The sequence below is a fragment of the Phascolarctos cinereus genome, unplaced genomic scaffold (assembly GCF_003287225.1).
Source record: "Phascolarctos cinereus isolate Bilbo 61053 unplaced genomic scaffold, phaCin_HiC Scaffold_7;HRSCAF=346, whole genome shotgun sequence".
NCBI lineage: Eukaryota > Metazoa > Chordata > Mammalia > Diprotodontia > Phascolarctidae > Phascolarctos > Phascolarctos cinereus.
This window is the reverse complement of record NW_027556180.1, coordinates 181,532,476-181,557,790: the sequence shown is the minus strand read 5'-3', so window position 1 is coordinate 181,557,790 and position 25,315 is coordinate 181,532,476. Positions and strand designations below refer to the sequence as shown.

At 37.9% G+C, this 25,315-nt stretch overlaps 1 protein-coding gene across 33 annotated transcripts in view; it reads left to right on the top strand.

Annotated features, from left to right (window-relative positions):
• Window positions 1-25,315, top strand: part of MAP4K4 (mitogen-activated protein kinase kinase kinase kinase 4) — a 267,340-nt gene that overhangs the window by 189,534 nt on the left and 52,491 nt on the right. For all 33 annotated transcript variants that reach the window (XM_078147407.1, XM_078147403.1, XM_078147414.1 and 30 more), the window contains exons 7-12: window positions 45-175; window positions 2,171-2,225; window positions 4,799-4,877; window positions 9,555-9,730; window positions 13,750-13,822; window positions 17,801-18,011. In XM_078147407.1, coding sequence (XP_078003533.1) covers window positions 45-175; window positions 2,171-2,225; window positions 4,799-4,877; window positions 9,555-9,730; window positions 13,750-13,822; window positions 17,801-18,011 — 725 coding nt within the window. The remainder of the gene's footprint in view (window positions 1-44; window positions 176-2,170; window positions 2,226-4,798; window positions 4,878-9,554; window positions 9,731-13,749; window positions 13,823-17,800; window positions 18,012-25,315) is intronic.

Sequence of the window (25,315 nt, the reverse complement as noted above, 5' to 3'; positions counted from 1 at the left end):
TCTTCCGTGGGGCCCGGCCCCCCCCCCCCTTCCCCAATCTCCAGTGGATTTCGGTGTTAGTGCTCAGCTGGACAGAACAGTTGGACGAAGAAACACTTTCATTGGAACACCCTATTGGATGGCTCCTGAGGTCATTGCCTGTGACGAGAATCCTGATGCGACTTACGATTATAGAGTAAGAGATCCTTGCTTATTAGTAATCGTGGTAGTCATTGACAGTCCAGTCCATTGAAGTCCCTTCATTTACTTAATGCATTTTTGTGCCTGAGTTGTTTGCTATCTATCTAGTAGGGCATAGTTAATGATGTAGATTTAAATTTGGCAATAAATAAAATGAGATGTTTTTAATGACATATATAAGGTCTGTCTTACATCAGGCATGTTATATCTTCAAAAGTGATATTTTGGCTCCAGAGGATCTTGTGGACAAATACATAGTCCTCCTAATGAAGAGGACCATTAAAGGTCTAAATAAGATGTTACTGCCTAGATTAACTGCCATTCTTTGTAAATCAAAGATGAGCGTATAAACAAGTGGAAAAAACAACCAGAACCGATAAGGACTGTTTCATCTGTAAATAACTTATGAGTATTATTAACATGTATTACTTTTACAGCTTTTGTTTTCATATATATTTATTAAAGTTATAGTGACCTCTAGAGACCTGAATGGATAATACACTTTATTTTGGTCATGGTAAAGTCACTGTTCTAATTGGCTCTCATGTTTGTTAGCTAGCTTGAGTAGTTTACAAAAAGTATAATAATAGACTCAGCCTGTCCTTGTTTAAACCATTTTGGTACAGTAGCATATGTAGTTCACAGAATTTAGTTGACATCTGTCTGTTAGAACTCAATGTTATATTTTAGCGTGTGTTATGATGGCTATGTTAAGAGGGAATATAGATGAACTGACAATTATTTAATCTATCTGAAAGTCAAAGTTTTGGCAAGTAAAGGGTCAAATAAAAGTCTAATAAGTAAGCAAAAATAATAGCAAACTTTTTTTTTGCTATAATACAAGTTTCAAAAAGCTTCGTGCACACATCTGCATGTGTGTAATTTTTATTCATTCATTGGATCAAATGAATGTGTGTGTGTGTGTGTATGTGCACATATTCTCATTGGATCCAGTGAGATATAAATTTTATTTTTGTGTGTGTGTGTGTGTGTGTGCGTGCACACATATACACATATATATATACTTAAATGAGTGTGCGTGTGTGTATATGTGTATGTATAATATATTCTTATTTGAAACAATGAGAGAATGAATAAAAATCATTTATACTTTTTTTTAATGCTGAAATTTGTTACAAATGTGGTTTGAAAAGTTTTCTAAGTAGGTTAAACACTTATCTGTAATTATGTTTATCCTTGTATTTGCTTAGGTAGCTCTCATAATCATAAAAATTGAGCTCTAGCCTAGCCTAGACTTATGACATATTACCAATGGATTTTGTGGACTCTACCAGTCACAATTATTATGTAATATGAAATAACTTCAAAATATTTTTTCTTAATTTGCGTTGATGTGGTTTAGAAGCCATATAACATTTACATTGATAAGCCTGACCTTAGTTTCCTTATTCAGAATATCTTAATCTGTAGTTTGATTTTAATATTTATCACAGCTGAGCTTGTCCAGTTGGAAAACTTTCATTTATTTAACTCAGCATGAATTAGCCCTATCTCTTGGACTAAGTAAGCTAAGATAAATTCATAACCAAAAACATCCACTTAGATGTATCATTTTTATATGTTTTTGTTTTCTTATATCTAATGAAGTAATGATGAAATTATTATTTATAGTGTACAAAAATGAAATAAGTGGCTCTCATTTGTATGTTGCTTTAAAGTTTACAGAGTATTTGCCTCATAATAATCCTGCAAATTAGGTTGTGAAGTATAATTATCCTAATTTTGTAGATTAGGAAACTGAGGCTCAGAGAGGTTAAGTAATTTACTCACACAGTGAGGGAATTAGAATAAAAAAGCTTGTGCGCATATTAAACTTGTTCACTTAATCTGTTTTTCTTAACAAACCTTCTTTCAGTAGATATACCAATAGTAGCTATCATTCCAGCTCTGTCTGAATTATCAATAATAAATGAATGGTGCCCCATTTTCCTAAGGTATCTGCTAACACATTGTCCATCCTCTTTTGCAGAGTGACCTTTGGTCTTGTGGCATTACAGCTATTGAAATGGCAGAAGGTGCTCCTCGTAAGTGGGGTTTTTTTTCCCCTTTTCCATTTTTGCAGGGACACTAATTTAACACTGAAATGTATAGCATAGAAGTGACTGGCTGTAATCTAAACCTAGCCTTGAGGTTTTAAAAAAAGAAACAGCTGTGTTGACAGAGATATCACTGACAAAGCATTTCAGTGAGAGGATGGTAATTGCTGTGATGTTTCAGATGTAATAAGAATATTTGACATCTACTGTTCTGGTACTGACCTTTCACTGAAGGGAAGAGATCTTAGGATCTCTCTTGTTTTTAAGTGGTGTTGATTCATGGTGGCTGAGATCTTTCTAAGTTTAGATATTGACAATTATTTTTAAGTTTAAAATTAATGTTTGCTGAAATTTTGAATTATACTATAATAATGACTTTTGTAGATTATGTGTGACCTGGTAATGTGAGAAAACTTTTATATACAGGGGGAAAAAAAAGATACCTCCCCTCCAGTCTTTTTAATTTTCTTCTTTAAATCTACGTACTTCTCTTTTGGAGTAAGTTAAATCAGAGCAATAGAAAGTTGACAGTTGACTCAGGAAAAGGTTTAGAGATAGAAAGGAAACAGAAAAAAGCAGTAGCCTCTCCCTTTAATTTTTCTATCCACCAACCAATCAGAAAGCTTTCATTAAGCATATTCTTTGTGTCAGTTACTCTCCTTGGTACTGGGGATACGAGTATAAGACCAAGGTAGTATCTGCCCTCAAGAATTTTACATTACACTGAGGAAATACAACATATTTGCCAGTAACTGTATACAAGATATCAGGGCAGCTAAGTGGTGCAGTGGATAGAGCACTGGGCCTGGAGTCAGGAAGATCTGAGTTCAGATCTCAAGACACTTAGTAGCTGTGTGACCCTGGCCAAGTCACTTAACCCTGTTTGCTTCAGTTTCCTCATCTGTGAAATGAAATGGCAAACCTCTGCAGTATCTCTGCCAAGAAAACCCCAAGTGGGGTCACAAAGAGTCAGACATGACTGAAAAAAACTGAACAACAAATGCCAGATATATACAGAATAAATACAAAGTGATGTTGGGATATAGTAGGACAACTGGACGGATTAAGAAAGGCCCCTTTAATTGTTGATGAAATCAGGCATATGGCAGGTAAACTACTTTTTAAAATTTTTTTGCTTTGGCTAAGTCCTTGGTGAAAAAGAAGGGACAGAAGTATTTGAGAGTCCTTTGCATAAAGATGGTCATTGAAGGCACGGAAGTGCATAGAAAGAGGGATATATGCCCACATGAAGGATGGGATGTGGAATCAACAAACAATCAAGCATTTATTAGTGCTTATTACAGTGCCAGGTACTGGCACTGGGTTAGGTGCCGAGGATATGCAGAAAAATGAAAGTCTCCATGTTCAAGGATGTATAATTCTATCTTGGAAATAACATGAATATGAGTAAAGTACTTTCAAAGTAAATGTAACACGATTTTGGAAGGGACGGTGCTAGGAGCTGGTCAAGGAGTGGATCAAGACAGTTCTCATGTAGCAAGGCAGTGCTTGAGGTTCATAATGATCTTGCAGAGGAGACTGGGATGCTTGGTAAGGAGAAAATGGTGGCAGAGCAGTTGTAAAGATACTGGTCAACTAAAAGCCAGAATTTATTGTAGGGGGGAAAAAAGTCTGTCTTCTGACATAACAGAGACCTTAGGAAAAACACACCATACCTACCAATGTTCCAATATTTTGGTCTGTAAAATGGATTTAACTATCCTATGTATTCCTCCATAACCTTTCTGATCTGTGTCACTGGACAGTTATGAAGAAAAAAATGAGATCATGTACATGCTTCAGACTTTTAAGGGAAAGACACAGTAAATGTATCTTAAGTCAGTAGTAATAATATTGAGAATTCTTACTTCCCAGTTTGGGGGAAGGGAGGGACTGTGAAGGGCGGCTTGATAGGCTCATGTTTTCAGCTTGCAGTTATATGTGAAATGCTACTTCATCTTTGGAAGTATATGTTGGGACATGGTTCACTTACAACACCTGGCTTCTTTTACATTTTGAATGCATACACCTAGGCCTGAACAGTCCTTTTTATCTAAGGTCTTAAAAGTCAAATGGCATATGTTAAAAGTTGTAGCTTCACCCAGGTAATTAACCCTCTTTTTATAATTTTACATTTTTATATTTCTAAAATCCTATTATCTTTAAGGCCTGATGTTAACTCCTTGGCTAAACTTCACATCAGTGATATGATTGGTATGATTTTCTTGGTATGATTTATAAAAAAAATTTCCATATCTGATTTTGAGAGTACAACTGCCTTTTTACTCTTGTTGTACTTGTTTTAGTGACTTGTTATTTTTTTAGGTATTAGAATTTGCTTTCCATTAGTAAGATTTCAGGGAGTATTCCAGTCAGATCAGAATGTGGTGAACAGGGCAGCTGCCCTGTTTTGTTTTGTTTTTTTAATAAATCAAAGTAGTTTATAAACCATTTATAAACCAAATGAAATTTGGTTTGTAAGTGAACCAAAGAAATTATAATAAAGGTGATGAGAAGTGTCATGCTTTCATAAATGTTTTCTCTCTCTGTCCTCCAACCAGCTCTGTGTGACATGCATCCAATGAGAGCACTTTTCCTGATTCCCCGGAATCCTCCTCCCCGGCTAAAGTCAAAGAAATGGTAAGTTATAGATTATTTGCATTTTGTTTGTTTTTGTAGTTTTTCCTTTTAAAAAATGGTTTCTGGATTCTCATTTCATTTAAACAGAATAATTAGAGCCACAAAAGCTGGATCTTAGCTTTGCTTGAGCTGTATTTGAGATGGTGACCCAAAACACTAAATGAAAGGTGAATTGATTTTTGTTTTGGAGGTTGTTACTTCTCGAAAAATCAGGTCTCTAAAACATGATGTAGTGAAAAAAGAGAAACGATGTTCCATTCAGAATGGAACATTATGTCATGATGACAAAGTATGCAAGAGCCCCAAACTTAAATGTAGTGCACTATGGCTAAGTGCAAAGTGAATTTTAAAAATCCATTACATTAAAGGACAGTGTCACAGACTTTTAGTCCCTCAGTCGCAAAGGAGCCTTTTAAATTAACGAAGGCTTTTACTGTAATTATTATAAAGGCATGCGCTTCTTGCCAGATGAGGAAAATCCATCACCAGTGCCTTGTTTTCCTTCCCACAATCAGCTGTAGCAGTTGCTTGCTGGTTTTTCACCCAAACATATCAGGGTAGTGGGATGACCTTCATTAATGAAATCCTTTAGAATTCCAAAGCACAGCCAAGTGTTACTTTAGCTTTGGTGGTGGAAAGCAGTTGTTATCATGCCATGGCCTAACCTTTATAAGAGAAATTCACCCCCTCGTTTCCCTTCCGCTCAACTCTCTTTCAGGCTTGTCCTTCAGTAATCCCTGTCTCCATTTGTCTTTGTCCTCAGATTCCCCAAGTATTTGAACTTCATGGATTTATCTCCCTCACATGTGCCTTTTCTGCTCTTCTAAATCACCTGAGCTTCTGATTACATTGCTTTGCACCTTTACTTTGGGTCCTTGAGGATATGGCATTTAAAAAACCAAAACCAAACCCTGAAATTTGATCCAGTCCTGTTCTTCTCTCTGCAAACTCGAGGATTTCTGTCCTTTCCTCCGTGATAACTCTTATGTATGGATTTCTCTGTCATAACTTTCCATTCTTGTATTGAGGATAGATGGTACAGTGAATAGATGAATCAGAAGAGCTGTTAGCTGCTGAAAGCAGTAGGGACCAAAGGCACCATGATGATATAGTGGAGAGAACTTTTATTACCCTGGGCAAGTCACTTAATGGCTCTCAGCCTGTTTCCATATCTGTAAAATGGGGGTAATAATAATAATACCTATATCATAATGTTTTGAGGATCAAAATACGATACAGCGTATGTAAAACATTTTCCAAACCTTAAAGCACACTGTAAATGTTAGCTAATATTATATTCCTGACTAGATTTCCTATCTATCTTGAGTACATGTGTACCTGTAGTCACAATATGTTTAGACATCTTAGGTCTGATATGGTCTCTTTATAGACTTCTATGTACTCTTCCCTTTTTAGCTATATTCAGGTTCCTAACTTATAAAAATATTCCTTATGTGCCCATCTCTGCCTCCTGCCTCCTCTCCCCCTTGATTCCCTGTCTTTTCTTTCTGTATCTCCACTCGTCCCTCTAAATTTTTGGACAAAACTTTCTAAATTTATTTTTTAATGGGAACTGAAAATTGTCCTTTCCCCTTTTTTTTTTCTGGCTGGCAACAACTTAGCTATTATGTCTCATCTTTAACTACAGAAGACTTCAGATAACTTGAAGTTGACTGAATTAACTTTTTTTTTCTCCCTCCTTCCCCTTTTGGAACAGTTTTTTTCCAAGAGCACATAATCTCAGAGGTTTCTGTTCCTATTTGGTTCCTAAGCTTTGTACATCCCTTTGAGCTTTAGGACCATTGGTTAACCAGCCCTCTTATGAAAACAGCAGCCAGTTGGGATGTCCTAAAATTCCACTCTGGGACTGAATTAACATTTTAGCTGTTTTAGGAAAATAATTCCAAGATCTAAAATATCCTTGGTTTGGGTCCTCCCTCCTCTAATGCAGGACCTCTTAAACTTTTTCTACTTGTCACCCTTTTAGTACTTCTTAAACTCTGGGTCATTTAAGAAGCATTGCTCTAATGCATATCACAGACCCTACTCTTTATTTAGTAGCTTTTCTTTATGAGTTGCCATGATTGAAAAATTCACCACCTGACAGCCAGCTTTCTGGTGATGAACATTACCAACCATATAGTCTCCTGCTGGACCTATACCAGGAAGCTTTTTTGGCTTCATAGGACCTGCTGGAGCTTCTACCAGCTGAGCCTTTCAAAATCCAAGGTGACCTTCTAGCTAAGATGAAGCAAAAGAACAGGATTTTGGTGGGGGACTCTCACAACTCCCCTTAATTCTGTCTCTCCTGAGACGAGTTTTGGGGCAACATCTGACTCAGTCACCATGTTACATGGTGGTTTTGTAGAATAGAACTGACTCATAAAAGTGTTCTGAATTATCTCTCCTTCAGGGAAGTTTAGTTATTTACTGATAGTTTACATATCCCTTTATATAATCTGTAAGTCTGTATTATACATTGGATGCAGAGCTGTTCTCAAAATCAGGAAGACCTGGATTCAAGACTAACTTTTGACACATCCTGGTGTGTGACCTTAGGCAAGTCAGCTTAACTAAAAGTTGCAGAGAAGGTGGTAACTTAAATGAGTAAGATCACTGAGAGATCTCAACACTGTTGAAATCACACAAATATGTACAATATGAGGGATAGATGGAAATTTGCTGAAAGAATTTCTAAAGATTTCATATGCATATCATGTATTTGAAGGAAATGCGTGTCATCCCTCAGTTAAATGGCATGTTGGGAAATAGATTGCTATAATTAATAAAACTTTCTCTTTAAAAGATAGTCAAACTACTTAATACAATTTTAGCTCTGGAAGGGACATCATTGGAGGCACTATGGTACAGTGGAAAGAGCTCTGGCATTGGAGTCAGAGTACCTGGACTCAGGTCCATATATAACCTGTGTGACCTTGGACCCATCACTTCACTTCTGGCTTTCTGCTTTCTTAGCTGTAAAATGGGAAATATGGACTGAGATGGCTTTTTACGTCCCTCCAATTTCTAAATCTTAGTGATCCTTTGATCTTTTGACGAGTTTACATTTTACAGATAAAGAAACTGAGATCTTGAAAGGCTAAATGCTTGTCAAAGTCAGAACATGAATATCTCTTGACTTCTGGTCCCACGTTCTTACTGAAATGCTGAAGTCAGGGATATTCCTGTGTCCTTTCCTGTTATTTGTGTATAAAAATCTCTCTTGACAATGTGAAAATTGTGTTGATTTATCCCTCAGTTATTTCCTCAAGTTTATTTAAATCATCATCTAAAGACCAAACCTTTCCCTGTGATGTCAACACATTGTGAAAGAAGCTTCATTAGAATAAATTTAAATTTATCTCTGACTAGTTAAGTAGGATAAGTCTCAAATGAAAAATAAAATATTTTCTTAAAACTTCACTCAGATATCTTCAGAGAGAAGAGACATGATAGGTATTTAATAAAAATAAATTCATTACAGAATTACAGGTCAGAAGTAGGACGATTCAAAAGTACCGTGATAGTTTAATAATAATCTTTATGTATGTTTTATATCATGCTTTAAACTTTACAAAACACTGAACCCACAACAAGCTCAGGAGATAGGAAGCAAAATATTGTTATCACCATCTTACAGATGTGGAGAGAGTCAGAGGGCTAAATTGGCCAGTGATCACACAGTCATTAAAAGAATCAATCTTAAAGTGAAGGGATAAAATGTAACTTCCCCTAAAGTCCTAACATATTACCTCATTATAACATGGAGATGACCCTCTCCATTTTTAAGAGCTTTGATAACAAAGGATAAGCTCTGACTGTTCTTACTAAATTGGAAGGGCTTCATCTGCAGGCCCAGTAACAAGATTGTATGCCTGTTTGTCCAAAAATTGTTCTAGCTTAATTCAGAGATACTCCTCATTAGAAGGTTGGCCCTGAGTGATTTTTAAGGGGGGAGTTGAGGATGGTGGGTAGATGGAGTGAGGAGCATGATAACTCCTAAAGATTTTAAGCTCTGCAGTTGCAAAAGTAGTATATACATTATGGAAACCAAGGCTTTTTTGAAATTTTAAAGGGGAAAAAAGATAAGTATGATGCAGTCTCCAGCTCTTAGCCAGCAGAATGAACTAAGATAAGAGTAGCAGTTTTTTTTTCTTTTAAAAGAATAGTACAGTCATAACTGTTATTTTCATCTCTGTGCTTTCATACAATAGAAAACTGAGCTTTATGAATTTGGAGGGACTGATTGAATTAAAAGGCCTGTCATTTGATGTCAACCCTTTCTGGCCTTTTTTCTTTCTCCCATTCTTTCTAGCCTATGCTTCAGTCCTAATCTTTCTCTTAACCAGGTGATCTATATTGATCATGTTATCATGTTATGGTTTAAATGTAACTCTGTCCCTCCACAATTGGCAAAGATTTCTTTCACTGTATTTCAGAGAACCTGGTCCCTGGGTGTTACCCTATTGCTTGTAGGAGCCTTATGCAATACTTTTTAAGCCTTCTAAAATGACTTTTGAAGCACTTTTATTTTGTCTTGTGTCTTCAGGTTCTCCTATGGTCCTGGTTTGCTGGTTTGTTACTATACACGATTGTTTTGCAGACGTGCTTTCTTCAGTGGAAACTTAATGATTCTTTATTATACAGATTCTTAATTTTCCCCCCTTTCTTCTACAGGTCAAAGAAGTTTTTTAGCTTTATAGAGGGGTGCCTAGTGAAGAACTACATGCAACGTCCTTCCACAGAGCAGCTTTTGAAACATCCTTTTATAAGGGATCAGCCAAATGAAAGGCAAGTTAGAATCCAGCTTAAGGACCATATAGATCGGACGAGAAAGAAGAGAGGGGAGAAAGGTATCAAATTTGCTTTATTCTTAATCTTTCTTTTGCAGTTATTTCCAGCTTCCTGTCACTTTGAATAGGCTGTGACTGCCTATTCTTCTCTCCCTCCAGCCTCTTCAGTGAGTAGTGCCAAATGGCCTTTGGTCATGTATTCACATCCTCAGCCATGTTGGCACTAAGCCTTAATTTCTGGTTCAGGCACAGACCCAAAAATAGGCCTTGTCACCAAACTGGAGCCAAGGTAAAGCTGCCAGTGTGCCTCCAAGCTGTTCCTATCTCCTCCCAAACTCTAGACACTCAAATTAAGGTATGGTAGCTGGGCAAGTGAGCAGAGTAGTGGAGGTATTATCTTAGCTCTTTCTTGGGACTTGGAAATGTCTTTGTACCTATTCTTAATCCATCCTAAATGTTACTATCAGAAAAAAAATTCTTTCATTTACTAAATATTTATTGAACATCCACTGTGTACATTAATGTCTTCCTAAAGTATTTCACAGCTTTGATGGGTCTGTAACCTCATCCCTGTTGACATGCCAATGGTATAGATCACAGTCTGTCCATACCTTCTAATTCTTTGCAGTTCTTGTCCATGTCTTCCCATATGCCAAGGGGAGAGGGAAGCATTCCCCTAGAATCCTTGACGTAGTTTGTACATTAATGGGACTGCCGGCTGTGTATTTCTCTTGCTTGTATCCATTTTTATTTTTTTTGCTTGTACATCTCTGTGAGGTATGTCCTTTCTCTTTGCTGCTTCCCCATGTGATTTTTTTGAGGATAGATAACAGTTGCAGCCCCTTCGTGTCCACCATACATTTCTCCATTGTTTTCTGAGAGACCTGGGGCTTTAATTCTTCAGAGACTGTGGTCTACCATGCCTCACAATTCCATAGCATCACCAGAAAGAATATTGCAATTAAGTAGATGAACTGTTGTTTCCCAGAGAAACTTGGGGATTGTTCAAAGTACTGTTCAGTTTCCTAAGTCCAGTCTAGCTTGCTGTCATCATCCTGTTGAATTCAGCTCCAGTTCCTTGTCCTTTGGAACATATGTCCAAAATAGAGGTTTTGATGGACCGACTCTATAGGTTGTCATAGTCTGGACAGTAAGTATTCACTAAAATACCATTTTAATTATGTCCTTCCCCTTCTAAGGAAACTACAGTGGTTCCCTGTTGCCTATTTTGTCAAATCCAAATACTTTGGCCTTTGTTTCTGTGCCTTACTCATTTTGCATCTGTGTGTTTGTGGTATTTCTCTCTCTTCCTCTCTCCTATCAAGACACCCAGTAAGACCTACTTCATCCTAAAAACCTCTCCCTAAAGACTTCAGTCTATAGTGAGCCTTCTTTTGTCTGAATCCCTAAAGCAATTACAAGAGTAGGACCTTGAATAACTAAAATCCTATTAATTAGAATCTTTTTCTGACCTTTGAAGGAAGTCAAGTGATAAGAGAAAAGGCTTATAAAAGGGATTTAGTCAAATCGGAAATCCAGGTCATGTCCTGGTACCTTTTAATCCATCTCCTTATCTGTTGAATCTTTGTTCATTTATCAGTAATAGTCAAATTAGTGAAATTGCTACGCAGCATTATTTCACTCATCAAAAGTTAGTAATGTAAATTAATTTAAAGTAGATGGATTTTGAATTTGCTGAATGACTCCCTAGACCCAAAGAATGGTGTCATTGTCTACAAGGGAGAGGTTGCTAATAGAATGATTTTAAGTCATTTCAATGAAGCCATAAATGACGTACTCATCGGTTTTACAAATTACACAAAGTTAAACCCTAGAGACTGTATGTAAGAGAAAAATGGATTCAATCTCATGATGAAATATGAATAGAAAAAAATAATAACCGAAAAATCTTCAATGGAGACTTAAGTCAACTCAAAAAGTATGGAAGAAGGGATATGGAACTAGACAGCAATCCATTGAGGTGAAAAGGACCTCACTGAATTTCTGCTGAACTATAATTGATAGCACCAGAAAGCTGAGGTGGTCCTAGATTACATTCTCAGAAGCATAGTGTCCAGGATGCTATATTCTGCCCTGGTTAATTCACAGCTAGAGTATTCATTTCTGGGGGCCAATTTTTGGGAAGGATACTGACACACTTGAGCATATGAAGAAGGTCGATGGGAGAGGACTCTAAATGTTATACAAGGATCAGTTTGAATGAACTGGGGATTGTTAGCCTGGAGAAAAGTAGATTTAGAGGGGGCGTGATAGCTTTCTAAAGATATTTGAAGGGCTATTGTCTGTGAGGTTAGACTTATTCTTTTTAGCTCCAGAGTGCTAGGGCTAATGGATACAAGTTACAGAGGAATGGATTTTGGTTCAATATATGGAGAAATTTTTCTCCAGAGCATTAGTTTCATGTTTCAAGGTTCCTATAGGGTTGTTTTCACCTTAGTGTCTTGTTGTCACCTCAAAAATCAACACATCTGAAACTGAATTTCTTTTCAAAACAAGCACACAAACAAAAACAAAATTAAACTAAAAACCTGACATTTTCTCTGAATATCTTAATTTCTATGGATGACACCACCATTTTCCCATATAAAGTGATATTTCATTCAGTGTGGGTACTTCCTCCAACAATGCTCTTCTTTATTTCATCTGTCTTCTCTTCCTGTATGACCCCCTTCCAAGTCTTACCACAAATCTTTCATAAGCATGCATTCATCTGTTGTTTTGGAAGCCTTCCTCTTCTTTTTATACTTTGAGGATACTATTGCATCACTGAGTTCTCCCTCTAGTTTTCTTTTATTTTCACACCTAAATGGTTCAGCTTCTTTTCCAGGTATATGTGCCATCAGTCATATCTTTTACTCCATTTTTCCCATTGTCTGTTCAACTTTGTGGGTGATTTGGTTTTTCTGCCATCGCTGTATTCCATGTTTCAAACATGTTTAAAAGATGGGTTTTTTGTGATACAATCAGTAAGGCAATGTAGTTTCCAAAATGCAGAGTATCCTAAGGCTTTGTCCTCCTACTCTGGTTTTGTGTTTGTCATCCATCTGGAGAATTTGTTTAAAATGCAGTAGGCATCAAGGTGGCATTGTGGATAGAGTGATAGATTTGGGCTCAGGGAGAGAAGTTAAAATCTGGCCTTGGATACTTAATACTTGTATGATCCTGGGCAAGTCACTTAACCTCTCTCTTGGCTTCAGTTTCCTCATCTGTAAAATGAGAATAGTAATAGCACTTACCTCACGACATTGTTATAAGGCTCAAATGAGATAATATGTGTAAAGCACTTTGCAAAATTAAAGACACTGTATTAAATACCCATTATTAGTAAGAATATGTTAGCTTTGAAAACAATGTCTAGTATTTGTTACATTGGTTTTGTTTTTTGTTTTTTCAAAAAAGTAAGCCATATGAGAGGGAAATTCATTGTTTTATATTGAATCCTTTTTATTCTATGTACATGGAAATGTTCTTTTTTTTTTCTTTTTGTATTTAAGTTCAAAATGAATAAATACAAAATTAGAAAACATTAAGGTATAAATTCATACTTATAAAGAATTGCATGGAATCTGTTGTTGTTTAGTTGTTACTGATTCTTTATGACCCCCATTTGGGGTTTTCTTGGCACAGACACTGGAGTGATTTGTCATTTCCTTCTCTAGCTCATTTTACAGAGGAAGAAACTGAGGCAAACAGGGTTAAGTGGCTTGCCTGGGGTCACACAGCTAGTTAAGTGTCTGAGGCCAGATTTGAATTCAGGAAGATGAATCTTCTGACTCCAGGCCCAGCACTCTGCAGTATGGCACCACCTAGCTGCCCATTTATGTGAAATACAGCTTAATAAATTGTTCTTACTGATTTTCTTCTGTTAGGAATTTCTCGCATGCTTGTGGGAGAGCCAAGACTAGTGCCCAGCTCAACATAACTCATAATGCAGAGACACACCTGCACTACATTATATAGTATTCTCAATTGCAGATCAGTAAGACATGTGCATGTATCTACACAAATGTGTTATAGTTCTCCAGCCCATCTCTATATTTTTCTCTTGACTTTCACAGATGAAACAGAGTATGAGTATAGTGGAAGTGAGGAAGAAGAGGAAGAAGTACCCGAACAAGAAGGAGAACCCAGGTAATAACTTAAGTGTACATTTTAAAAGTTTTTGCCTCTTGCAGAAACAATACTTTCATCTTGGGAATTCTAAACATATCGTTAAGTAATATTTCTCATGCTTAGGAAAATTCTGGGAGAATTTTAACTTGACCTAGAAATGTTCTGTAACTTTTAGGTTCTGTTCTGTTCTATTCTTTACTCCTCAAAAAAGTGTGAACATCTGCTTTCCCACTCCCTCAAACCTGGTCTTCCCCAGACAGACAGATTTGTTTTCTCCTTCCTGGCCACTGTTGTGCTGCCAGCAATGGAAGACTTTATATTTTCCTCAGGACCATCTTCAGGTCTGTTTTGGGTGCAGACACTTTCAGCTTTTTTCTTGGCTTCACGAATTTTGGAAAATAAAAACAACCTGACTTGTTAGCTTGAACCTAGATAATCTGATGAAGATAGGGGTTTGAGAATACCTGAACCCTACCAATGTGCTTTTGGGGAGGTAGGGGTTGAGCTGTGAGCACAGTAATTGATCAAAAGGAAGGCAACATAAGTTTAGAAACTGGTTGGAACGTATCCTAGGGAATGGTAGTCTGAAAGAGCCTGAAATGGGTTAAGAAGAGAAGAAGGGAAAGATGGTCCATATTCTTTGTATCCATACTCTATTTGTGTATAAAGACTTATCTGTGCATGTTTTACCTAAAAATATTAACTCTACTAAAAAAAAAACCACTTTGTAGCTGTTCGTCAAAGTATCATAAGAATTGGCATTTCTGCCCATTATAATTGGCATTATTGATAATGTTGAGCAGTTACCTATCAGATCAAAATTAAGCACTTATGTATCTGTCGTATTCAGTCATTGTTCTAGAAGCTAGGGATATAAAGACAGAATTTTTAAAATATTCTTTAACTTCAAGGAACTTAATTTTGTTGGGGTGAGGAGGATGACTACATTTACAAAGATAAGTAAATACAAGTTAATTTGAAGAGGATGAGTACCAAAACCCAAAGAAATTGGAAAATGTCTCTTTTTCAAGTTGATACTTGAGTAGAACTTTTTTAAAAAAGAGCTAAGGATTCCAAGAGGCTATGGAAAGGAAGAAGTACATTATAAGAAGGAAGAAATGACCTGAGAAGGTAGGAGAAAAAATGGCCAAGTTTGAGGTACAGCCACGAGGCTATTTTGGCTAGAACAGAAAGTTCTTAAAAGAGAGTAATGTGAAGTGAATCTGAGAAAGGCAAAGTAGAACCAGCAAAAGCTTTAAATTCCTAGCGGAGGAGTTCCTCTGTCTTCAGGGAACTACTGAAAACTGTTGAGCAGAGGATTGATATGGACAGATCTATACTTTAGCTAATTTGGCAACTGTGTAGAGTATGGATTGGAGAAGGAAGAGACTAGAAACAGGAAGACTGATTAGGGGTCTATTGTAATGACTCAAGTGACATGTCACAAGGCCCTGGGCTGGAGTGTTAACTGTGAGAGTAGAACAAAGGCAACAGACAGATCTTGAGAGAGTTTACAAGACTTGGGAGAGTGAGGTGTCAAAGATGACTTCAGAGTTGCCAACTTGAGTACCTGGATGGATGGTGTAGGAAATTGGGGGAATTTGGAGGTGGTGCAGCTTAGGGGAGAGAGATGGAGGGGGAAGATAATGTATTTTAAAAATTACATTGAGTTTGAGATACTTATACATCTTCCAGGTGAACATGTCCAGAAGGCAACTGGTAATGTAGGACTGGAGGGGAAGATAAGAGAGATTAGAGCCGGATGTGTAGATTTGAGGGTCATGGGGTGGGGGGAGAAGAGGGTTAGGTGTGGGACATAGTGATGATAGAGTGAAGAAGACCAGAAAAAGTGGTCATATAGTTCAGAGGAAAACCATGAAAGTGTTTACAGGAGTAGAGGGGAATGATCGATAGTTTAAATATCAAGACAAATAAGAACTGAGAAAAGGACACCAGATTTTACAATTAAGAACTAATTTATTGGTCTTCAGTCAAGTGGTATGGTTGGAAACCAGATTGCAGGGAATTGAGAAATGAGTAGGAGGTGCAGAAGTGGAGGCAACACATGTAGTTGATTTTCCCTTCAGAGGAAATGCAGTGTATTGCTGTTTCAGGGATTGGGGAACTGGGAAGAAGAGTGAAGCTGAAGTGACATGGTATGACCTATATTTAATTCTGTTTTCAGAATTTTGAAATATCTTTGGATGTCAACAACTAGATTTAAGTTTTGTGATCACTGGTTTCAAGTATTAAGTGAAATTTTAAAGTAAAGAATTGCACACGTGGTTTCAGACACCTGAAAAGTATTAGGCAACTGCTTATCTATGCTTGATACTGAGAGGTAGAGTAGCATTGTAAGATGGACTTCCCATCTTCAGAGTTTACATTCTTCTTGAAGAGGTACAAATAACCTAATGGAAAAAGAACATTTATTTAGTTGCTAAAGTGTTTAAATATATTAACTGGAAGTGCAGAAGTACAGAAATAGGAGCACAGAGAAAGGAGAGTCATCAGGGCTCCATGGAAGAGGTACAGTATGAGCTTTTAAGGAAGAGTAGGGTTTAAGTAGGCAAGTGATACTACACAAACTGATTTCTTTTCCTAGATCTTTCAAAGCTCAGCGCAGGTACTACCTCTGGCCATGTTACACCCCTGTTCAGAAAACTGCATGGGCCCCCAGTTATCTTTAAGGTCAAACACAGACACCTCTATTTGGCTTTGATGACAATCTTCCCAGCCTTGGTATATATACACATTGTTTCCCTTTGTTTACTTGTTGGTCCAGCAAAACTGGCTTTCTTGCTATTCTTTACACGTGATATTTATGAGAAGTATGAGATGGGCAAATGTAGAGACATCTCCATTTCACATGTTCATATGGCCTATTTGTGGTATGGTGAAAACCTTTGGGGCTCACATTGGTCTGATCAGCCAGTCAGATACACTGTACCTTGGTTCCTGTAGAGTGATGAGAAGAAGGAATGACAGCCAACCAGCCAACACATGATGTTCTATTTCTTGTCTTTATGCAGTTTGTCCCTAGGCCTGGAATGCATTCCCTGCTCATCTCTACCTCTTAGAAACCTTACTTTCCTTAGAAACTCAGCTCATGCCCTACTGTCTACACAAGGGTCATTTTCTATATTATTTCCTGACCCTTTCACTGTTAGTGCCTTTCCCTTCCTCCTGCCTCCTTTCAAATTCCTCATATTTACTCTATATAACAGTAGGTCTTGGAGTCAGGGAGGGAGGTTGATAAGGTCAATTTTAAATAGATGATGATGGTGGAATATCTAAGTATAGCTGTGCTTTATGCAATTGAAGATATAGTGCCTGATGTAAATATTTTATTAAATATTTGTTAAATGAATGGGTGAAATGATTACTAATGATTATAAATTGTAATTAATGAAGTATTTATATTATTATATTTATCATATTTATATTAAGTATTACTTATACACAGTAATTGTATAGAAATTATTGTATTGTTATTAATGTTTATAAATTATAATGAATGGAATTATAAATGGATGCTGTAAGTTCAGTGGTGCTGAAGTGCAGGTGATGAGTTGGAGTTAGACATAGTGATTTGACAGTCTGTAGAAGGAATAGTAGAAGCCATGAAAATGGGCGAACTCATCAAATGAATAAATTTAGAGTAAGAAAATCAGGTGGTCCTGACAGAGGTGATAGAACTCAAGTTGCAGAATGAGATACATTTTTGTACATGGCTAATGTGCAAATTCTTTTGCTTGACTCTACATATTCCCTGCAAGTGCTTTCTTTCTTTCTCTCTTTCTTTCTTATTGGGTGATGTCAGTAAATAAATGCTTTTTAGTGGAAAAATAAAATAAATACTTGTTCATTGAAAAATAAAAGTTATATTAAAGAAAAAAAAGAACTATCTGAGATTGGACTCCCATAAGCTCAGAAAGTGATTTGTTCTTGTAGTTATCCCTTATTCCTATATATGTATGTATTTTTTTTAAACAGTTCCATTGTAAATGTGCCTGGTGAATCTACCCTTCGACGGGATTTCCTAAGACTGCAACAGGAAAACAAGGAACGCTCCGAGGCCCTGCGGAGGCAACAGCTACTGCAGGAGCAGCAACTCCGAGAGCAGGAGGAATATAAGAGGCAGCTGCTAGCGGAGAGACAGAAACGCATCGAGCAGCAGAAAGAGCAGAGGAGACGACTAGAAGAGGTAGAAGCCAGTGGCTTCCCTTTACTCTGCATATTCTAAAAGAAAGCAGCTTCTACTCTCCACACATCTTCACAAAGAAAGCTCCCACTCACCCAGGCACAGCTATTCACAGCCTGAGGAAGAGGTGTTTGTCTGTAGTAAATAGCACACCCACTCCTTCCACCCTCTCCTGTCCTTTTAAGGAAGAACTTTCTAAAACATAGAACTGGTCAGCAGTAGAATGGACTGACCTAGGAGATAATTTTGATTTTGTTTTTGTTTTTAAGAATAAGTGAGTCAGGTGTGCAGTGGAGAGAGCACCAGCCCTGGAGTCAGGAGGACCTGAGTTCAGATGTGGCCTCAGACACATAACACGCCCTAGCTGTGTGACTCTGGGCAGATCACTTAACCCCAGTTGCCTCACCAAAAAAAGAAGAAGAAGAAGAAGAAGAAAAATAAATGAGTCTAGGACAAGTTTGAAGGCAGCAGGGAAAGAACAAGTAGTAGACAGGGAGAGATTGAAGATTGAAGGGGGAGGGAAGGAATTGAGGTTGCAATCTGCTGGAAAAGATGGTCGTTATGAAAATCGCGGTTAGTATCACCAGAAAAGTTTTTATGGGGCACCCTGTTATCTGTGCTGGGCACTGAAGGATAAAAAAGGAGCATAAGATGTGCAGTTAATCTGGAAGATCAGGAAGTTTTAGTGACCTGAAAACTGATATGAGTTAGTAATGTGATGTGGTAGAACACCCCCCCAAAAAAAAAAAGAAAAAAAAGAAAAAAGGTAATGTGACTGTAGATTACATTAAAGAGAGGTGTTATGTTTAGGATTGGGAGATGATGGAGCCCTGTTGTAGTCTGCCCTGGTCAGACTACATCTAGAATATCATATTCAATTCTGGGCACCATAGTTTAGGGAGAATATCAATTAGCTGGAGAGCTTTCAGAGGAGGACGTCTGGTAGGAAGGATCACATGAAGATCATTTGCAAGAACTGGAATGTTTGGACTGTAGAAGATTTAGTGGGAGATGTGATGGCTGTTAAGAACTTGTAGGGCTGATAGAAGGGAATAGCAGCAGCTAGGTTTTGGCACTGGACAGAGTGCTGGGCCTGGAGGTAGGAAAACTCATCTTCCTGAGTTCAAATCCAGACTCAGGCACTTTGTGATCCTGGGCAGCAAGTCACTTAACCCTGTTTGCCTCAGTTTGCTCATCTGTAAAATGAGCTGGAGAAGGAAATGGCAAACCACTCTGGTATCTTTGCCAAGAAAACCCCAAATAGGGCCACAGAGAGTTGGACACAACTGAAATGACTGAACAACAAAAGGAGTAGACATTTGGTACTACTTAATAGGAATTGTGGAGAGTATATGTAAGGAAAACTTCTTAACAATTGAAGGTGTCCAAAAGTTTAATGGAGTGCCTCACAATATAGTTGAGTTCTATACACACAAGATCAGAGACTTTCTCCCTTCGTATTCCGCTGCTTGTCACGGTGCCTTGTATAGCCTTAATATATGCTTGCTGACCTGACTTAACTTTAAGCAAAAGCTGGATCTCTTGTTGGGTGTGTCCTGAGAGGATTTTTACTTAGATATTGGTTAGACTAGATTATTTGTAGGTTCCCTTTCCAGTTCTGGGGATGCTTTAATTTTAGATGGATTAGTCCTGATGACCTCTGAATTCCCTTCCTGCTCTATAATTGATTGTGTGTGTGTGTGACTGTTCACTTGCTAATAAGGTTTTCAAAAGCACTTTCCATATTGGTCATTGTCCTAGAGATGATGCATTGGACTTTAAGAGCATTAGTGGCCTTTTTCCTATTATGACTCAGCTAGATCCTAGCCTGCATGCTCTGTTGTCTTGGACTCCAATTTTTTCATAGGAAAAATTGTACTGCAGTTGTACTGCCCCCAAACCTAAGTTTTATAGGCATTAAAAAATAAGGGTTACTGGATTCAATTTGGGGACTAGACATAGCAGTCAGTTCACATTTATATAATTGCTTTTTTTTTTTTTGCAGTAGACCAGGAAGTTATTCAGGGCCTGAATCCAAAACCCTGACTCATGAACCTAGGGCAAAATTCTCTCTCAGGATCAGTTTCTTCATCTGTAAAACAGGGATAATAAATAGCACCTCCCTCATTTATTATGAGGATTAAGTAAGACAACACATTTAAAGCATTTTTTAAACCTTGAAGCTCTGTATAAATGCTTGCTCTTATTACTGTTTGTTGTTGTTAACATTATTATGGTTATCATCTTCAGTGCAGAGGAGTATTAGCCCAGAGATGAATCTTTTGCACACCTTTTTGCCAAAAATTCCATACATGGCCACAGCAAGGTCATGACTTAATGTAGCTCTTATTTTGTGTTTGTTTGATGAAGTTTATTGTAAGTTGTAATAATTTTTCCCCTAATCTCTCACAGTAACCATCAGTAGATATAGAAGCAACAAGTAGTTAAGTGATTTGCCCTCATTGCACATGTGAACATCACATCTGACCAACATTAAAACTGAGTTTTCTGAGAGTCTGAGGATAACTTTAGGTCATTGCTTTGTGTCCTAAGCCTGATTGAAGAATCATTGAATTCAGGGCAGCTAAGTGGCACAGTGGACAGAGCACCGGTCTTGGAGTCAGGAGAGCCTGAGTTCCAATTCTGCCTCAGACATTATAATACTTATTAACTGTGTGACTCAGGGCAAGTCAGTTAACCCTGAGTGTCTCATACACAAAAAAAGAATCATTGAATTCCTCATGTGGTCATCAACATTATCTGTCAGAAGACATGATTTTAGTAAAAACTAGGGTTAGATAGCACCAGTGCTAGGCCTGGAGTAGGGAAGACCTGACTAGATTAAAATCTGGTTTCAGACTTCTAGCTATGTGATCCTGGGCAAGTCACTTACCCTAGGTTTTTTTCATCTGTAAAGTGAAGATAATAGCATCAATCTCCTAGAGTTGTTGTAAAGATAAGTGAAATAACATGTGTGAAGTGTTTTGCAAACCTTAACGTGCTATATAAATACTAACTTTCAGCATCAGCATCATCCCATCATGACTGTCCTTTCCTGGGAAACTCTCCTTTACTTTAGCGTGGAATATAGTGTCCTTCAGGATTTAAAGCCATAGAAAATGTTGTGATGCTACCTGATGATACCTGCCTCCTAGTAGATATAGCTTACTTACCATGAGGAAGAGGGGAACAAGAGAAGGAGAAATGAAGAAGAGAAGAGCCTGAGACCAAGGGCTATTGAAGAGGAGAGGAGAAAGCTCAGTGAGTGTGAAGTTCCCAAATGTCTGGGAATCTTAGAGCAGAGACATGGGAGAAGAGAGGTTATGTGATGGATTCACATGCCTTAGTTGGCCATGTCTCTCATGGCATGCACCACTTTGGTACCATGAAGTAACCAAAGTAGTTTGATGTTTTTGGCCAACGATGGCCAGAGTAGGATTTCAGGGACAAGGAAGGATCAAGAAGCCTTATCCACCCGGCCTTTCAGATACCTTTCAGATATTTCAGATATTTGCTGGCATTTGGAACTCTTCCAGAGGAGACTAATTCTTTCATTTAACAATTAGAGATAAGAAGCCCCAACTTGCAAGCAGGTAGGAGAGTTCATACATTTCCCATACATTTCCCTTTTGTGAATTTCAAAGTAGAAATGATGATATCGCATTCTTCCCTGTTTGGTCAAATGTGAAATGCATTATAAAGCTGGAAGGCACTGAGGCCTAAGGTGAGGGAGAGGTTTGCCACCAGAGAAGGCTAAGGTTGGAACATAATTCTGCCAAAGCCAATCTCCTTTCTCTTTGATCTTACTGTGGCCAAATAGAAACTGTGGACAAGCACTGAGCAAGAACTATTGTCTCTGGGCTGGTACCTCTCCAGTTTTTTAATATTTTGGATGGTGCCTCTGTGATTACATCTGCAGGCTCCTTTAGCATTCTGAGATGTAATTCATCCCGGGAAAGCAGCCAGGTCCTGTCTTCATAACTCCTCACCTACCTGGGGCTGAAATCCCCTCTTCTTACTCTTTTTCTGTCTTCACATGTTTATCTTTTTGCTGGAAAAGTAAACTGGTAGTAGACTAGAACATCTACTATCTCTTTGTCCTTGATTACCATTTTGTTATATGTCCAGTTATAGGGCCTCCTCCTTTCTTATTCCCAATATAAATAAGTTTGTTTGGTTGTCCATAGTGTTTTTCAAGACCATCACCTCATTTTGAACTTAGAGCCTTCCTTCCTGTCAATATTTTGGTTGGTTCCTGCTATTCTTTTGTATTCCTGTTTGCTTGTATGTAAGAAAGCACATATGTGGTCACACCTATTCCTTTAGACATCTCCCTTTACTGGGATTTATTTGCAATTATATGGGCAGGATTTTATTTTGTTTCTTTAGAATCTGTTTCCTATACCTTGAGCTATAATCCATTTCATAGTTCTTGGTCATGGGATCCTATTGATCTTTCTAACATTTTTTTTGAAATTTGCTTCTCTAAAGCCTATGGGACGTACTGGTATAATGAAAATGCAGTCAGGGTCCCTGAATTTGAATTCTGACTCTACTACTTTGACGTCTGTGTGACCTTGAACATTTAGCCTCTCAGAGCTTTGGATATCTCATTCTTTAGCTGAGAGGGTTGGACTAGATAGCCTTGGGACAGCTAAGTGGCACAGTGGGTGGAGCACTGGCCATGAAGTCAGGAGGACCTGAGTTCAAATGTGACCTCAGACACTTGACACTTGCTATCTGTGTGACCCTAAGCAAGTCACTTTAACCCTGATTGCCTCACCAAAAAAAAAAAATTAATGTTTAGGGGAAGTTAGGTGGCAAGGACCTGAGTTCAAATCCAGCCTCAGACCAAGCACTTGACACTTACTGTCTGTGTGGGCTAGTCACTTACCCCAATTGTCTAAAAAAAAAAATAGCCTTTACTCATAGCTGCTTCTACTCCTAAGTCTATGATTCTCCATCCAGTGTACTTACTCCTTTCTACTACAAACTAAAAGATGACCTATCATGGCCCGCCAGGGCTTTAGTGACTCACAAATGCAGAATTGTTACGTTTTAGGTGGGAAAAAAAAACCCATAAAACAAACAAAACAAAATTTGCTAGAAATGGAAGAGAGGAAAAGGAATCTGGTGTGGAAAGTGAGTTGGTATGAAGTTTAATTGTAGAACTTGGGGAACTGAAAGTTTAAATAATGATAATAAAATGTGCCCTAATACTTAACTGTGTATTTCTTGGCTCTAAGAGTCCTGGAAGGAAGGAATCATGGATGAACTCCCTCACCTCCCCCAAAGGATTTTTAAACAATATCTTTATGCATTTTAAAGTAGTAGGAAATATTTTCCTCATAGATTCCTTTTTCTTTACCCTCAGCCACTTATAAAAAATCCTTTGTTTTGCAGTCTGTTTGGTATCTTTGATGTAAGTATGATTTTTAATACGCGCTGAAGTCATAAAACTGTGGAGCATATCAGGCAGTCACACAGCATATTCCCTTGAATCCAGGCAAGCCATTGCCTAACTATTTTACACATATATTGTCTATCTTGTGTAACGTCTGGGATGCAGATTCTGCAGTCTCCCTTGATAGCTTGTTGTAGTTTTTAGTCCCCTTTATTACTGAACTGACCTCTTGTTTAATCATTTGTGAAGATGGAGAACAGTTGACTTGTGGGAGAAGCAAAAGAGCCCCTTCTATTCCTGCTGTTATTAAAGTTCCTAATGGAAAAGCCCCAAACCCAGTCTTTACTAGGTTTTGATGTTGTTTGTCCTTTGTGCGCAACTAGGACCAGAATGACATCATGATGTCAAGGTCAGTGTACAGTGTGTCAAGCTGTGACTGATCAGACCAGTGTGAGCTCAGAAGGCTCTGCCACAGGTCAGATACATACAACCATTTGGGAGAGAGAGGTCTCTAAATTTGCACATCTCATGTTTCTTTTGAGCTTCTGCATTTCTGCTTTGCTCATAGAGGTTTTGATGTGCATGTACAGAAACATGACCCCATATATCTGTGGAGAAGCCAGAATCCAAACAGGCCACCCTTTTAAATAGAATCAATCATATATTTGAAGTTATTCCTCTTTTAAAAGCCCATGAAAATTAAGTAGGAAATATTTCAAATGAACTACATTTTTTCCCCAATTTACTTATTTATTTTAAGTTTTTAACATTCACTTCCACAAGATTTTGAGTTCCAAATTTTCTTCTCATCTCTCCCCTCCCCTCACCCTTTCTACTATCCCCTTCACCTTCTATTTTCCTGTAGGGTAAGATGGATTTCTATAGCCCATTGCCTGTGTATTTTATTTCCCAGTTGCATGTAAAAACACTTTAACATTCATTTTTAAAACTTTGAGTTTCAGATTCTCTCCCTTCCTCCCTCCTCACCCACCCTCATTGAGAAGGCAAGCAGTTTGATATGTGTAGTCACACAAAACGCTTCCATAATAGTCATGTTGTGAAAGACTAACTATATTTTCCTCCAGCCTACCTTGGCCCCTGTTTATTATTTTCTCTCCTCTGACCCTGTCCCTCCTCAAAAGTGTTTGCTTCTGATTACCCTCTCCCCCAATCTGCCCTCCCTCTCTTATCCCCTTCCCCCCTACTTTCCTGTAGAGTAAGATAGATTTCCATACCCAGTTGGTTGTGTATGTTATTCTCTCCTTAAGCCAAATCCGATGAGAGTAAAGTTCACTCATTCCCACTCACCTCTACCCTCCCCTGTAAAAGCTTTTTTTGCCTCTTTTATGTGAGATAATTTGTCCCATTCTACCTCTCCCTTTCTTCTTCTCCTAGTGCATTCCTCTCTCTCACCGATTAATTTTATTTTTAGATATCATCCCCTTATATTCAACTCACCCTGTGCCCTCCGTTTATATATATTCCCTCCAACCATCTTAATAATGACAGAGGTCTCATGAGTTACAAATACCATTTTTCCATGTAGGAATGTAAACAGTTCAACTTTAATGAGACCCTTATGATTTCCCTTTCCTGTTGACCTTTTCATGCTTCTCTTGAGTCTTCAATTTTTCCCCCTAATACATTATACTCAGTTTTGCTGGGCAGGTGATTCTTGGTGTCAGTACTAGCTCATTTGACCTCCAAAATATCATATTCCAAGCCCTCTGATCCCTTAATCTAGAAGCTGCTAAATCTTGTGTTATCCTGATTGTGTTTCCACAATACTTGAATTGTTTCTTTTTGGCTGCTTGCAATATTTTCTCCTTGACCTGGGAACTCTGGAATTTGGCTACAATATTCCTAGGAGTTTTCCTTTGGGGATCTCTTTCAGGAGGAGATC